The sequence below is a fragment of the Arvicola amphibius genome, chromosome 4, assembly GCF_903992535.2.
Source record: "Arvicola amphibius chromosome 4, mArvAmp1.2, whole genome shotgun sequence".
NCBI lineage: Eukaryota > Metazoa > Chordata > Mammalia > Rodentia > Cricetidae > Arvicola > Arvicola amphibius.
The window spans coordinates 58,066,073-58,083,243 of record NC_052050.1 but is presented as its reverse complement, the minus strand read 5'-3'; the positions used below and the strand labels follow the sequence as shown (position 1 = coordinate 58,083,243).

Below are 17,171 nucleotides of genomic sequence, written 5' to 3'. Positions count from 1 at the left end.
TGTTGACCACTCCATCCTCTTTCAGCCAGATGACAAACATCCACCAAGCCTTCAGGCACACCATCTTAAAGCAGATTTCTATAGCCCTAACCCGAAGTCCCAGGTGGGACTTACCAGAAATGTTATTTCCGTGTCTTTTCCCATGACCCGTGTCAAGGCAAAAATCTCTTCCTGTTCAACCAGTCTTGTGATCCTGTCTCAAGAGTGCTTTCCTTTAGAATTAGACTCTGCACCTTGGTCTCTAAGGACGTGGGCAGTGTGGCATTTCAGGGCTTTCGCTTTCGTCCTCACCTCTGCTGGGTGGGGATACTCTCATGATCAGTCATCTAGCACAGTACCTACCCTAACAAGTAGATTTCTGGCAGATTCCACCGTCTTCTCTCAAGTTTGAACCTTGTTGGTGGATTCACTGATTACGAGGGGGCCTAATCCAGAATGTTGCAGATTTGCTTAACTTCTGGGTTGAGTTACACACCAGTTACTCAGGGGTAGAACTCAGGGCTTCAGTGGCATGGTCCGCTGTTTTCTTCCTTTCCCACTGAACACAATGAAACACTTTTTCTTTTCTTTTTACTTGAGATAGGCCCTCACTATGTAGCCTCAGCTGACCTGGGATGCACTGCATATCCTCAGCTGACCTGGGATGATCCTCAGCTGACCTGGGATGCACTACCTATCCTCAGCTGACCTGGGATGATCCTCAGCTGACCTGGGATGCACTGCATACCCTCAGCTGACCTGGGATGATCCTCAGCTGGCCTGGGATGCACTGCCTATCCTCAGCTGGCCTGGGATGATCCTCAGCTGGCCTGGGATGCACTGCATATCCTCAGCTGGCCTGGGATGATCCTCAGCTGGCCTGGGATGCACTGCCTATCCTCAGCTGACCTGGGATGATCCTCAGCTGGCCTCAGACCCACAGTTCTCTTTTCTCACTTTCAAGTGCTGGGGTTGTAAGCATGAGTTACCAGTGTGATGTTCCGCTCAGTAAAGGACCTTACCAGGAGCAAAATCCAGTGTCTGAATTTCTTGGATCTAGCTGTTAAAGGATACTTACTCTTTGAAAGGGAAAATCATATCATCTTGGCCTGCCCCTTCCTTTTTTAAGATTAAATTTCTTTGTCTTTAATTTTAGTTTTAATTGACACACAATGAGTATGTACGCTTATGGAATTCAGTGTGGTGCTTCAATACATGTACATAATGTTTAATAACCAAATAAGAACAACTAACATGTCTATCGCCCCAAATATTTATTCATTTGTGGTGAGAACAAATCCTGTCTTCCTATTGTTTTGAAATAAGCCTGCTCTGTATTATTATTGTTATTATTGCTGGTAGTTGCCATTTTAATTACTAGAGACTATCTGATAAATCATTTTAGGACTCTGCTTTAGATTAATGCAGCATCTGTGTGTCTGTTGTTTCCAGGAGATTTTCGTAAGACAGAGGACTCCTGAATGCTGAGATTACAGGTGTCTGGTTTACTTGGCGTTAGGGACAGAATGCGAGGTCTCATGCATTCTGTGAAAAGCACTCTACCAACTGAACAACATCTCCAGTACTTTAAAAAAATACATTTATTTATTGACTGTGTGTGTGTGAGAGAGAGAAAAAGAGAGAGAACCATGGCATGCGTGTAGAGGTCAGAAGACAACTTGTAAGCCATTTCTGACTTGAATTTATGATTTTTTTTTCACCTCAGTATTACCACAAAGTCAGGGATTTTGTGTTCCGCCAAACGTGATTGTTCTTAAGAAAAAAAAAAAAAACAAAACTGTTCTCGTCTCTACCATTCTCTCCAGTTTCTCACAGACTCAGCGTCCTGAAAATGTAATGTGATTAGGCCAAAATATCCAAGCTCATACAAAAAGAGCCATTTAGCTATTTCTTTACCTGGCTTGAACTTTTGTTTTTCTTACAGCTTTTTGCCCACTAGTTTTCAGGTTTAAGATTCCTTTTGATGTAATATATCAAAGCAAAATGAAGGAGTCCCACATATTTGCTTGCTTTCTGTCACTTGCCTCAAGTGATAGCCATACCACTTTCCATTTTCTTTGAAAACTAAAAAATTAACTATAGCACACAAATAAAAACTAAGGAAAGGAAAGAAGAGAGAGTGAGCAAAAGACGATTCTTGTATTTCTAGCAAGCTGTGGACGTTCCCCAAGCTTGTGGAAGCAGGTGCCAACTGTCTGTGTTCTGTCCCCCTCTGTCCCCAGCACCCACATTCTGTGACTTACCTGAAAATAAAGCAAGAAGCAAACCAGACCTCAGAAGGAACTCACTTTGATGCAGTTAGATATAATTTTAGCCACTGCCTGGTTTATTTTTAAAGACATTTGTATGTACGTGTGCACACGTGTGTGTGTGCACATGTGTGTGTGTGTCTGTGTGTGTGTGAGAGAGAGAGAGAGGGGAGGGAGGGAGAGAGAATGTTGCATGTATACAAATGTATACAGAAGAAGGAGAACAACCTGGGGAGTTGGTTCTCTCCTCCTACCATGTTGGCCCCAGAACAGAACTCAGATCATCAGGGCTCTCAGCAAGTGCTTTAACTTACTGAACCATCGCCAGCCCTAGTTTATCCTTAGCCTTTTGAAAGCAAAGTCTATTTTCCAGGAATCATATGAATTCCTAGTCAATGTCCCAGGATTGGTGACATCAGTCATGATGAGACATCAGGGTTCTTATCTCTCTGTCTCAGTCAGTTTTGTGTTGCTATATCAGAACATGGAAGACTGAGCAAACTGTAGAGAAAACCAGTGTGTCATTCACACCGCTGGGAGGTAGTAGGTCCAAAGTCAGGGGCTTTGCGTCTCATCTGCATCATCTCTGGGTGGAAGGGAAGGAGACCAACCTTGCAGCCTTTAAAGTTAGCATTAATGTACCCGGGACAATGGAGTCTCCATGACCCAAACATGTCCCATCAGGTCCCACCACCCCACATCATTGCCCCACATCATTGCATTGGGCATCAAGTTTTCAACACGTGCTCTCTAGAGCCACATTCAAGCCACAGTATTTTTCAACGTGCTTCAACATATTGCGGCAACGAATGCCTGCAAGTCAGGCTGATTCAAAGTGTGGCCTTTCTAGTGTATGGTCTGAGACCAACCTAGAAGAAAGCAAGCTTTGTCTTTTGATCACAAGATACTGACTTAAACTGAAATGAAAACCGTTCATCTGAGAAGAGAGAAACAGGAATCAATTCTTTAAGATGATAACAGAATACTTACGGCTGCGTCTGGATTCACTGCTTCTAATTCAACATCTTTTCTTGGCTTCTTCGGTGGCTGAGTTCTGTAACATGTTGGCTACTAGTCTCCCTGGTTGTTGGCAGTCCTATAGTGGACAGCGTCAGAGCCTCCACTACATTAGCCTGGAGACTGGAGAAAGGAGGTGTGTGAGTTTCCTCCTTTAGAAAGATCCCTTCTGGTTTAGTACTAATGCCCAACTCCCCATCTGTGCCACTCATGTATCTGAGTGCCAGGGCAGGTGACCCTTGCAGGGAGGGTCATTGTGCCACATGCACCCAAAATCCATACGCACAGCACAGATTGCATATAGCACAAATTCTGATTGTTCTTAATGATAATAAAAAGAAAACCCGGAGTCAGATATTAGGCAGGGAAAGATGAGAGATCAGAGAAACAGTGCAGCTAGCCACTAGAGAGACCTTTTACCTCTACCAATTCTCAGACCAAAGGGGCAATCCTATCCTCAGATGGCCTCCTCAGACTGTGTCCTCAGACTGACTGCACAGACTGCACCCTCAGACTACATCTGAGTTCCTGTCTTCTTGGCCTTTTATTCCCCTCTCTGCCCAGCCATATCACTCCTGTCTCCACCTCCCTAGTGTGGGGATTAAAGGTGTGAGACTCTCAAGTACTGAGATTAAAGGTGTGAGCCATAACCACTTGGCCTCTAGTGACTTAGCTCTGCACTCCTATCTTCAGGCAAGCTTTATTTGTTAAAACACAAACAAAACATCACTACAACCGAATAGCTCGCAGAGACTGAGCCACTTAGGCTGTGTGAACATGCTTACTTTTTATCTCTAGCTTTGATTTGCTTGGAAACTGTATTCAGGAGTCCCATTGTCTTCCAGAAAGACCAGATACCAGAAAAGATGAGTGACATTAGATCATTTATAAAATACTGAGGATCAGTACAGCAGTGCTTGGTTGTGCAATGTTAAAATCCTTTCCCCCTTGGGCTGGAGAGATGACTCAGTGGTTAAGAGCACTGGCTGCTCTTCCAGAGGACCTGGGTTCAATTCCCAGCACCCACATGGTAACTCACTACTGTCTGTAACTCCAGTTCCAGGGGATCTGACAGCTTCACACCAATGCACATAAAATAAAGTTAAATAAATTATAAAAAAATCTTTTCGCCAAATTAATAATTTCAGTAGTAATGTTGCTAACTATCTAAGGAAAAAGGAAATCATGTGTATATATGCATATATATACACACATTTTTTGCCCCATGATTTTAATGTAAACTGTCACTACAGGCTCATATGCAGAACATTTGTCCCCCAGCTAATGCTGTTTCCTTGGGAGGCCGTGCGCATAGAAGACCTCAAAGCCCACCTGCACAGTGACACACTTCCTCCCGCAAGGCCACACCTACTCCAACAAGGCCATACTTCCTAATAGTGCCACTCCCTTTGGGGGCTATTTTCTTTCAAAGCACCACAAATGCTATTTTTGAATACTGTTTCTCATTTCTTCTCTCTCTCCAATCCTGGCATCCCTGAGACATGGATACTGCTTTCTCCACAACATGGATGGAAAAGGACGTCTCCAAGATCAGAGAGGTTAAGAGGGGCCATTCTATAAGAAATCATGATGGAATTACGCAATGCATCCTTATGTCTAACTTGAATAACTCTAACTGCTTCTGGATGTAGGTCAGTCTCACAGATTAGAATTCTAATTTAGTCAAGCCTTTGCAAACCAGGTACTTCCAGCTGTGGCACTTGTGAGGGTTACGTCCCTCCTCTTGTGTATTCGGACGGTGTGCTTTGGGCCTCCCTCTTCCTCTCTGCCTGCTTTGTGGTGGCTCAGATCTCAATGCCCTCTGCCTGTTCTCCAGTTTTCTCTACACAGAAGAGGGTGAGCTTTTAGAACTAACCTCATTTGTCCCCAACCCTGGGCCTTACATGTGATCACCAGTGCCAGCAACTACAGGTGATGATTTCCACTGCCTTCTTCAACTGTTCTAGCCTTCAGAAGGGCATTGGAAAGCCATCTGGTGTTATATAACACCAGAGGAGTAATGAAAATAATAGTATCAGTTGAGCCCATGGGGTTTATCTAAATCTACGCATCAGCTATAATACATCGGCTTTCCTCCCTGAAGGTCTTCTAAGTGGAGAAACTGAGGCCAGCTCAGAGGAGCTGTGTAGCTTGCTGCAGACCACTTAGCTAAGACATGAGCCTAGTCTTGTATGAAGGAGGAGAATTATCTCAGCGCACCTCAGTGACTGCTGCTAGGCCTTTTCCCGTGATCGCTGTACCCTATCTTTGTTAGTCATTTGGAAACATTTCAGATCTATGAGCACTAGAACAGGGGACACGCGTGCCCTCCTCATGCATTCTCACCAGTGCTGAGAATTTGGTTACGCTTCATGGTGAATGTTTTATGAAGCTCAGGGAGAACCACATTTTCTTCCAGGATGTCAGGGGGAGCAGACCTCTCCTTGAGGAGCCATATGTACATGTGTTTGGCTCTAATAATCCAACTCGTTACTTTTGGGGGTATCATGAGCCAGGGCTGAAGGGACAATATCCCTGATAGCAGGTAAGACACACACACACACACACACACACACACACACACACACACACACACACACGCACGCGCGCGGAGACTCCTGCAATGATGACAATGACGGACGACGGGGCGATACTTACTGTGTAGTGAGGGTGATGTAAGTAAGTGCTGGGCAGTCTTTCAGGTGTACAGCATCTCACTTAGGCCTCGCTATCCCTCTGTGAAGTAGAAATCCTCACTGCCTCCACTTTCAGGCAAGGAAACCGAAGATGATCAAGCAACCTCCTGGTATCCACAGAGCAAGGAGCAGCTGCACTGGGGACCAGACTCCAAAGCTGTACCCCAGACCTCACAGTCTTCACTACCAAGCCACACTACCTCCCCCACCCCACACGGGTGGGGCACGTGACTGAGGCTGTCCTTGGGACAACTGAAACTTCTGGAGCAGGCAGTGGTTCCCTGAAGATTTCTGTCCGGCACTGAGAAGTAATTAAATAACCTACATTGATGTTAAACATTTGTGCTTTTACCATGGCAATAACTTGTGGGGCAGTGGAACAGTCTGTCTAATGGCTACAAATGTAAGAAGATTACATCTAAGTCTACATTCATGAATATTTAAGAGTCATTTTTAACAACAACTGAAGGCTCCAGACATTTTTATTTTTAAAGGGGGCTGTGTATATTTTACGTTTGGTTAACAGCATACCTGATAGAGAAATGAGATGAGCAGCTCTTCCAGAATATACAACAACTGCCTCTACTTTTTGCAGTGCCAGTCTTAGAAGATTTACGGTAAAGCTATGTTTCCAAGGAGGTCAGTACAAAAAGCCAGACTTCTACAGGCAGTTTCTGGGTCAGACCAGTTTTCCATCCATCGCAGTGGCTTCTGTTTTCTCCAGATGTTTATCACGTAAAGGCTCCAAAAAGGCTATTTTTCTGCTTCCCCTGTCTCTCTGGTGTTTTGATACTGTTGCTAACGGGCAAGGTTAAAATGAACTGGTCATCTGAGAGTCATGGAAAACATGGAACCAAGACTTAAGCAGGCCCTCTATTTTCGCTGTGAAAGGGGACTCGACTGGGTTCCTGTGTGCCAGAAGTGTGAAACCTGTGTCTTAGCCTGGAAGATCTTTGCCACCAAAGAGTGGTTCCGGAGGGTCAGCGACATATCCCAGAGGAGGTTTCTAGTTAGCATCCTGGGGCAGTTAAATAGCCTGTATTTGTTACACTACTTCCAGAATATCCTACAGACCACCCAGGGGAAGGACTTCATCTATAACAGGTCTCGGATCAAATTTAGCAGGAAGGAGGGGAAGGAGGAGAAGGTTGTGAAGTCCTCCTTGAACCAGATGTTGGATAAAACAGTGGAGCAGAAGATGAAGGAGATCCTGTACTGGTTTGGCAACAGCACCCATCGGACTAAGGCCAATTACACCCTCCTGCTGCTGCAGATGTGTGACTCAAAGTTACTGCTTACTGCCGCCGACGCAATCAGAGTCATGTTCGTCAAAGAGTGGAACAATATCTCAGGTGAGGGTAGAGGGCCCCAGAGACCAGAATGCAGGCTTGTGGCGGGGCACAGGTACAGGCCGACTTGGGAGGACAGTGATCGCCCACTGTGCAGGGTTCAGTTCTGTGAACCTTGTCTTGACACCCAATCGTTTACCAAAGGAGGGACTGCGGAGAGGGACTTCATTCTGGAAAACTATCCGCTGACAAACACAGACGGAAGGACAGACCTTTCAACCATGGGGACTGAACACAACTTTCTGTCAGCCTCCGGCCAGGAGTGGCTGAGCCCAGGCTCTGACCACTGCAAGCTGGTGTCATTTCTTTCTTGCATTAGGGTTTGACTGGGCTTGGAGGGACGTGATGGGGAAACTACATTTTGCTTCTCGGCAGCTACGGGCAGAAGTCAAGCCAAACAACACAATTTACAGCTTAAAAAATGTTTCACCTTACCTTGTTTTTTGCTTAAGCATGAAGCCAAATCTTAATAAGATGTTTTGGAGACCAAAATGTGACTAAAAGTCCAAATTGCTCAGGACACTAGCTCATAGGCAGTAGTCTGCATCTGAGTCTCCAACAGGGTTTGATAAAATGAACCTGGCCCAGCAGCTGGTCTGAGGTGGTGTCCAGTGGGCCTGAGGGGTCCAGGCGTCTGTTTCTGGCTTATGCAGACATTGCTGGGCCTTGCTGAGAACCTTCTTGGTCCTGAGTATTGACAGGAAAGTCTTGGAAGCAAAATAAAGCAGAAGAGAGGCAGTAGTCTTTCGAGTGGGAGAGGTCCTGGCATAGAGTGGTTCAGGGAGATTAGGGACTGGAGAAGAGGTTTAGCCAGGGGTGGTGAGGAGAGCAGGAGGGGTGGTCTTACAGAGGAATTTTGGAGTTTGAGCTCTTGAAAGTGGGTATTGAGTTGTGGTCCTATCTGTGGGATAATGGAACTCCCCCCACCCCTGCTTTAGAGACAGGGTCTGCAGAGAGATGGCTCAGCCATTAAGAGCACTGCCCGCTTTTCCAAAAGTCCTGAGTTCAAGTCCCGGCAACCACATGGTGGCTCACAACCATCTGTAATGAGATCTGGTGCCCTCTTGAGGAAGAGACCTGGTCAGTCATCCTCATCAACTCAGACCATGGAACCCAATATGGACAAGTTCAACAGACCTGCCATACATGGGCTGCCTATGCATGCTTCAGCATTGCCAGGGCATAAATTTCACTTATTTTCTAGAAACTCAAAGGCATTCCTCCTCAGTCTCCCAAGTGCTGGGGTTAATTATAGGCGTGCATTACCATTCACGACTTTCAAAGGAATTTCAAGGTCAGATGATCTAGGATGCAGTGAGATCCTCACTCATGTCAGCTGGTTTCCTGCCTGCCTGCCTCCTCCCTCCCTCCCTCCCTCCCTCCCTCCCTCCCTCCCTCCCTCCCTCTCTCCCTCCTTTCTTTTTTCTTTCCCTCCCTCTCTTCCTCCCTTCTTCCTTTCTTTTTAAAGATGTATTTATTTTTATTTGGTTGTTTTGCCTACGCGTATGTATGTGTACCATGTAGATGTCTGAAGCCTGTGGAGACCAAATGAGGGCACCAGATCCCCTGGAACTGGAGTTACAAACTATTGTGAGCTGCGTGTGGGTGTGAGGAACCGAACCTGCATCCTCCGCAAGTAGCAGCTGAGCCATCTCTTCAACCCCTCTCTGTATCTTTGGTGTCAAGGATATAAAAGATGAGACGGCTGAGGAAGAAAAAGGAGTGAATTAAAAATGAGTGCATTAAAACTAGTTAGACGACTGTGCTGCTCCCTAAGTTTATAATAAAGAAACAAAAGTCTGGGGAATCTGAGCCTTGGGGCTTGATCACCCAGCATGGCAACAGAAAGCCAGCATCTGCCCCCAACATGTTCTACTGTAGTGGGCTCTACTGTGCAATGTGCACATATGTCCATAGTTCTCTTTCTACGACTCCATCCAATGCTGTAAGACTCAGCTTTTACACTGGGGTTGTATACGACTAGGTATAGATTAAGGCAAATTTCTTTGCCTTGGAGATCATCTCTCTTAAAAAGTTAAGCAGTTCTGGGGCTGGAGAGATGCCTTGCAGAGGCCCCACACTGGACACTTCATAACCTCCACACCCTCTTCTGAACTCCAAAGGCATCTGTACTCTAGTGCACATAAAAATAAGTATTTCTTAAAAGTTAAGATTTCTAATCTGCTACAAGGGCAGTTATGTGTTGAAGGAAATCAGCCATCCTTCCTGCAGCTCCTTCAATGGCTCCACCACTCTCTCCTTAAATACAGGAGGCTAACAAAATCTGCGGCATAGATTTCCCGGCGGAGCTCCGGTGGAGGCTTTCAGAGACCTTGAGTAAAACGAATAAGTCTCTGGTTTGTTCTGCATGGATGCTTCTCAGTCTCTCTCTCTCTGTGTGTGCGCGCACTCAATCTCTCTCTCTCTGTGTGTGCGCGCACTCAATCTCTCTCTCTCTCTCTGTGTGCGCACACACATGCATGCATGCTGATTCTAGGACCTCAATATCTATAGATGCTCAAGTTCTTTTTAATCTAAAATAGTATTTGCACAGCTCCTGTGCAGACCTCCCAGGAGTGTTAAGCTGCCTCTAGCTCATTTTTAAAGCTGACTCCAGAACAAATGCGGTGGCAGTTGTTACGCTGGACTGGTCGGGGACAAGGGGCAACAGCTCTGTGGATGTCTGCTGCAGATACAGGTTGCTTGCTTTCACTTATTTTCAATTAGCAGTTGACCGAGAGATTCCAGAAACTGGCTGCATTTAACCAAATGAGGAAAGACAAGGCCTTGTCTGTCTACTTCATCTCCCTCTGTACACCTACTTCAGTGCAAACCTGTCTTGGCTTTTGTTCACCAGGCCTCAAACAAGACTCCAACGATATAATGTTTTTCCCCGAGAAAAGCTACAACCCTGCATCTGAGACTTCATATGTCTATTGGGCAGCTAGACCCAAACCCATGTCGTTCCCTATGTCCAGACCTTCGCGCAATAAAATGGGGGCTGAAAAGGAGAAAGACGCTACTACTGGTAAGTCAGGCTCTAGCATCAGGTGAGCTGGAGGGTTCACCCGACAGGGATTTTTTTTTTTTAATCTTTTGGTGGTTTTTTTTTTGTTGTTTGTTTTTGTTTGGTTTTTGTGATTGGATGGCATCCTGTGTCGGAGAACACCTGCGTCTACAGAGTTAGACTTAAGATTTCTTTATTTTTTAATGGTTCCGGGGTAGTAAAAACGTTTTGTTGTGGCTTTTTAGGTCAGTCTTATTATTACGTGTCCCTGGCTGACCTTGAACTCATGATCCTTCTTGACTCCCCCACTTATCACAATCATAGGCACGTGGCAGTGAGGCATTATTTTTACATATGGTGACTTTTCCAGGATGTGACCTCACATGAAGTCAAGGGCTTCTGTATATGAGGTCGGGGAATCTCAGTGGAGTTGGAGGCGCTGGTAAGGCTCTAGAAGCTGGGGATGTCAGCTGTGAAAACTAGCCTACCTTAGCGTTATGTGCCAGGCTCTTGGATTTTTTTTTTCTTCTCATTTAATTCTCACAGCTGGTAAGGGTAGAAGGCTACGTACTGGTCATGCTTGCCACTCAAGCTTACGCGTTCACTTCTGTGGGCTCTCTAAGACACTCCTGAACACAGCTCAGAAAGGGGCTCTTTAGAGCGGTCCCCAGTTTTCCCCTCTATCCTAGGCCACAGTGTGCCTTTGTCCCCGGAGCTCTGGTGTGGTACCTGGTGGCCCTCTACAGTCCATCTTGTCAGCGGCTGTTTCTGAAGCGCTGGGTGCAGTTTTCTGAGGGAAGATAATGTGGTGTGGAGTGTGGCTCCAGACCGGACGACCTTCCCAAGCTGGCCTTTGAAATGAGGCACAGGAACTCATGGGTCATTAATCCAAGTTGGCCTGGAATCTGCTATGTAGATAACTCCGGGCTTGAACTTGTAGCTCTGAGCCTCTCAAGTGGCAGGGTTACAGATGTGCAGCCACACCCAGTTAGGGATGTGTTTTGTAAATTGTATTGCCAGCTGATTCTGCCGGTGCGTGAACGTCATGACGTGTACGTTCATAAACCTGGATGGGGTAGCCTGCTGTATAACCAGGCTAGGTCATACATGCTGTCCCCATCATTGTCTGAAACATTGTGTGATCGATGACGGCCCATGAAGTAGGCATGAGAAATACAAAATACCTTTTAAGTGAAAAATTCACATTTTAAAGGTACGTAGAACAGCATAATAGCTAGCCATCTGACCCCTAGTCATACTGACCAACAATGACCAATATTTTAGCAGTCTTAGGAATTGTACAATGCTGGTCACTGAGCCTCAGGCCTCATCCTTGCTAGTAAGTGTTTCAGCACTGAGCGACACCTTTAACCTGGCAATTTTAATTCGTTACTTCCCTACTTTTAAATTGTTTCAAGTTTTCTTTTACTAGCGTATTGTGTGTATGTGTGCGTGTGCATGTGTGTGTGCGTGCATGTGTGTGTATGTACGTGTGTGTGTGTAGATGCTGTGTGGTGCACGTGGAGGCCAGAGGTTGACTTCAGGTATTCTTAATTGTTCTCCATTTTAATTATTGAGGCAGGATCTCTCATGGAACTGTGAGCTCACTGATAGCTAGACTGTGAGTCCCAGGGATCTTTCTGTTTCTTGCCCCCGCCCCCTACCCGGTGCTGGGATTACAGGTGTGGATCACTGCACCTGGTTTTTAAGTTGGTGCTTGGGATTAAAACTCAGGGTGTTATGTTTGTGTGGCAAGCACTCTCTGGACTGATCTCTCTTTCATTGGAGCATTTTTTTTTCTTTTTTTTTTTTTTTTGGTTTTTCGAGACAGGGTTTCTCTGCAGCATTTTTAGAGCCTGTCCTGGAACTAGCTCTTGTAGACCAGGCTGGCCTCGAACTCACAGAGATCCGCCTGCCTCTGCCTCCCAAGTGCTGGGATTAAAGGCGTGCGCCACCACTGCCCGGCTTCATTGGAGCATTTTATAGGAAATTCCAGATAAGATGCCATTTCGGTCTTGACTGTACATCTGGAGCTGAAAAGTACTTGTATGTTTGAGTCATGAGGTTCCGTTTTGGTGGGAAAAGAGGCTGATGAGAAGAGCCGGTGGCCCATGGCTAGACATGGAGACCTATTTGGGGGGCAAGCTTTGCAGTGGATTTGTGTGGAGACTAGAGTTATCACAGATGCAATCCAACCACCTACCTTTCTCTGGCTTTGCTCTAGAGGGAAAAGGGAAGAGTTCGCTCCAGTGTATTTCCGAGATGAATAAACAGATTTCTGGAAAAGCGGGCGCATCCAGGCTGGGAGACGATCCGTGCAACTTGCTGCTGAGCCTGGATGAGGTTCAAGTCCTGTCTTCTGGGTCCAGCAAATATCGGGACTTTATCCGTTACCTGCCCCTCCACCTCTCCAAGTACATTCTAAGTATGCTGGGTAGCTGGGGGGTTTCCCAGAGACTTCTCATCTGGGCCCAGCTCTGGGGGGTTTCTGGATCCACCTTCTTTCTTTTTCTTTCAGAAATGCTGGATAAGAACAGTCTGAACAAGTGTATCTTTGTGAGCCAGCACTGGGCCGCTCTGATCCAGCAGGTCAAGGTAGACCTGTCCATGCACTCCTTCATCCAGAACCAGATTACTCTCCTGCAGGTACTTTGGGTCTGACGGGCATGTCTGCGGACCAGCTTCGTTTCCATAGTAACAGTGAACATTGGCATCTCCCTGGTAGACCCCCAAATGGCTTCCTACCCACACGTGCGGCACTCCCCGGTGCTCTGACCTCCCGCCTTTCCACGGTTACTGTACTCAGCAGGGACGAACACAGAAACCTTAGGGGTGGTGGACCGTAAAGATGGTTCAGTGACTGAAGGTACCTGCTGGCAAGTCTGATGACCTGAGTTCGATCCCCTGAATCCACATGATGAAATGAGAGAACAGTTTTCTGCGAGTTGTCCTCTGATCGCACATGTGCCTTGGTACATGTGCCCACCCCCATAGACACATACACACAAAATAAACAAATGGGCCAAAAAAAAAAATCCCTTTTAAGCAGAAATCTCCAAGGAACACAGGGGCTTCCTAACCCTCAGAGGGCTGGGGCTCCAGCCCGGTGGTGGTGAGCTTGTCTAGCATGTGCAAAGCTCTGGGAACGTTAGCTTGTGAAATTGTTGCCTGTCCTTAACGAATGAATACATCACCTCATATAGTGGAGAGCATGCCAATAATACTCTGCCTTTTCAAGACTATAATCTATCGTCGTTATCTACTGTGAACTTATCATACGGTAGATCTCTTGAGTCATCATCTCTAGAACTGCAGGATCCCAAACTTAGAGAGGCAGACAATTCTCCCTCTGCACAGAGTTACAGTGGCTTCTACAACCAGAAAGCCACAAACTTGTGTATCAGCTTCGAGCTATCCACATATTCTTTACAAAATATTTATTTATTTATTTATTTATTATGTATGTATACAATATTCTGTCTGTGTGTATGCCTGAAGGCCAGAAGAGGGCACCAGACTTCATTACAGATGGTTGTGAGCCACCATGTGGTTGCTGGGAATTGAACTCAGGACCTTTGGAAGAGCAGGCAATGCTCTTAACCACTGAGTCATCTCTCCAGCACCTATTTTTTGGAGTTAGAGACAGTTGCGAGCTGCCATGTGGGTGCTGGGAATTGAACTCAGGTCCTCTGCAAGAGCAGTCAGTGCTCTTAACCACTGAGCCACCCCTCCAGCCCTGCTATCCACATCTTTACAAGGCCCACATGCAGTGGGTTCAGGTTAACAGGGAGTTTCTCCAACAGGAAACATCTCTGGCATCTCTACCTTTGTTTCTTACCTGAGACCTAACCCCAAACCCTGTAGTTCAGGTAGTGACAAAGGAAGAGAGGCAGGCACAGTTAGCAGGCCAGTGTCAGGAACTGCCCCTCTCTCATGTCGGCTTCCTTCCAGGCATTTGGCATTCATCATCTTTCTTGATTTGTCCACACACAATCTTGTCTTAACTGTCCAGGTCTGGACCTTCAGGGCTTGACCATCTTCAGATTTCATCAAGAACTAGTTTCTCCCTTTTCTCCTGGAGAGTAGAAACAAAGAAGAGTTATTTCGTGTGTGTGTGTGTGTTTCAAAAATATATTTAAGGCCAGGGATGTAGCTCTGTGGTAGAGTGATTAGTTCAACACCTAGTACCACAAAGTATTTTTCTTGAGATGATAGATAACATTGTAAGTATTTATCATATAGGAAATGATGTTTTGAAGTATATATACATTGTGGAATGGTTAAATGCCATTAATGAATGCATCACTTTTCCCTGGAGAGACAACACTTAGCTTTGCATTTTCAAGACTACAGTATGTCTTCATTAGCTATTGTGAACTTACCATACAATAGATCTCTTGAACTTCCTCCCGTCTAACTCTGTTGTGTCCTTTGACCACAACCTCTGCCCCCTATCCCTCTGGAACCACCTCAGTCTCTGGTGATCACTATTCTTTATACTTTTTATGAGCTCAACTTTGTTAGATGCTATACAAGTGAGATCATGTATTTGCCTCTCCTCTGTGTCCTGGACCCTTCCTCAGATGCCTTCATCCCTCCACTAACTCTTGAGCTGTAGCCACAGAGATGCTCCAGAAGAATCTGCACACCTGCCTTATCTCCAGGGCCCATGAAGCTTGTTAGACATAAAAAAGAAATAAGCGCGCACGTGTGCGTGCGTGCATGCGTGCGTGCGTGTGTGTGTGTGTGTGTGTGTGTGTGTAACATGTGCCTCTGTCACTCAACTGACTAGAAGACCTTAAGTTTTTATGACCCTCAGTTTCTTTATTGACAAAATGGATAAACGAACCAACTTGGAGATGAAAACTTGCAGGTAAATAAGTAAATGTGTCTGGCTTATTTCACTTAACATGATATTCTCTACTTCCGTGCACATTGCTGCAAATGACAGGATTTCCTTTGTATTTCTGTTTTCTTGCATTCCATTGTGGAGATGCATACATGTACACACACACACACACACACACACACACACACACACACACTTTTTAAAATTCTCCTTTAATGTATATTTACTTAGTTCTATATTTTAGTTATTGTGAATAGTATAATATACATAGAGTACTGATGTCCAAATGAAGTCTTGATTTCTTTTTAAACCATACAGGGGTCCTACACAAGGGGAATAGATCCTAATTATGCCAGCAAAGTCTCTATCCCAGTCCCTAAAATAGCAGATGACGGGAAGCGCGCGCGATCAAAAAGTCAGAAGTGGAAACTGAGAACAAAGGTGGGTCTCACTGATGTCTGGGGTAAGTAGCCACAAGTGTCGTGTTCCTGTCGGCCATTGAAGGCTGACACCCACAAACAAGGACCTAGGCTCGTGGGAGGTACCACTCTCGGAAGGAGACAAATGTTCTGTGTTGCTATCCACATACAACTCACTCCTTCTACGTAAGCCTTGGCGTCATCGTCTGCTGGATGAATGGAATTCACTGGGTGTCCTCCCAGCGGTCTATGTCAGTGGCATTAGTGTCATCTAAGTAGAGATTTCAGAGGCTGGGAGCAGTGTCAGCCACGCCTCGGATTCCCCTTTGTCCTGGGAATCCACACATCTCAAGGGCACTTGAGTCTCTTGCTTTGGAATGGGAAGAGCAGGAAAAGAGGGCCAAGGCTTGTTTAGAATGCCAGATTCATTACCTCACTGCCAGGTCCATTCTGCTCCTGATAGGAGGGAGACTCCGTTACCCATAGCTCTCCTCATTACTTCTTAGGCAATACTGTAGAACGAAGGGAAGATATTTGGAGCATTGTGCATTTACTATCGAGGCATTGTAGTTATTCCTGAGACCAGAGATTTCTAGTCCTTCTGCTCTGCTGAAGTTCCTTTTACTCTGAAATCTATTCAGTTGGTACTAAAAGGATACTTCAGGGAAGGGTGGTTTGACCTGGGAGCCCATAGGGAACCTGTTTGTTCATGTGTGTGCAGGGCCAGGCAGAGAACACAGAGGAGAGAGTGGGGAGCATGGTCTGTAAAAGCTAGAGAGGCTGTGATGAACCGAGAGCCCGCTGCCCTCCCAAAGGTCCCAGTAGCTCCACAGCTCCAGCAAATCATGCCATTGAGTACTGTGGAATCTGATCTCCCAGACAATTAGAGCTTTCAGGAGAAGGGAAAAATCAGTTTCGTGAAATCTCTTATATTGCCAGGTGTGGTGGCACGTGTCTGAAATCTCAGCTGAGGCAGGAAGATTGTTAGGTTCCATAGTGAGTTTGTGGTCAGCTTGAACTGGCTCAGAAAAAAAGCAAACAAATGGAACCTCTTACCTTAAAAAAAAAAAAAGATACCACCAGTTATCTACGCAAACTAAGAAAAGACATCTGTGAATCTTATTTACCTGCAAGTTTTCATCTCCAAGTTGGTTCGTCTATCCATTTTGTCAATAAAGAAACTGAGGGTCATAAAAACTTAAGGTCTTCTAGTCAGCTGAGTGACAGAGGCACATGTTACACACACACACACACACACACACGCACGCACGCATGCACACGTGCGCGCTTATTTCTTTTTTATGTCTAAAAAGCTTCATGGGCCCTGGAGATAAGGCAGGTGTGCAGATTCTTCTGGAGCATCTCTGTGGCTACAGCTCAAGAGTTAGTGGAGGGATGAAGGCATCTGAGGAAGGGTCCAGGACACAGAGGAGAACGCTGAGCTTGAAGGAAACTTCCAAGGGATGTTCTCGGGCCTGCCTGATGCACACACGATGTCGTAGTCTTTGCTCTCAGGACAGCCTCCCTCTGTCTTTCCTATAAGTCGAGTGTATCTGCTTCCCAGCTTCTTGAGGGCTGGGGAAAG

General features: G+C 45.8%; 1 protein-coding gene across 2 annotated transcripts in view; it reads left to right on the top strand.

Moving 5' to 3' along the window:
* The first annotated feature begins 6,800 nt into the window (after window positions 1-6,800).
* Window positions 6,801-17,171, top strand: part of Cdrt1 (CMT1A duplicated region transcript 1) — a 32,290-nt gene continuing 21,919 nt past the window's right edge. For both annotated transcript variants that reach the window (XM_038326566.1, XM_038326565.1), the window contains exons 1-5: window positions 6,801-7,314; window positions 10,169-10,339; window positions 12,543-12,743; window positions 12,837-12,964; window positions 15,486-15,608. In XM_038326566.1, coding sequence (XP_038182494.1) covers window positions 6,801-7,314; window positions 10,169-10,339; window positions 12,543-12,743; window positions 12,837-12,964; window positions 15,486-15,608 — 1,137 coding nt within the window. The remainder of the gene's footprint in view (window positions 7,315-10,168; window positions 10,340-12,542; window positions 12,744-12,836; window positions 12,965-15,485; window positions 15,609-17,171) is intronic.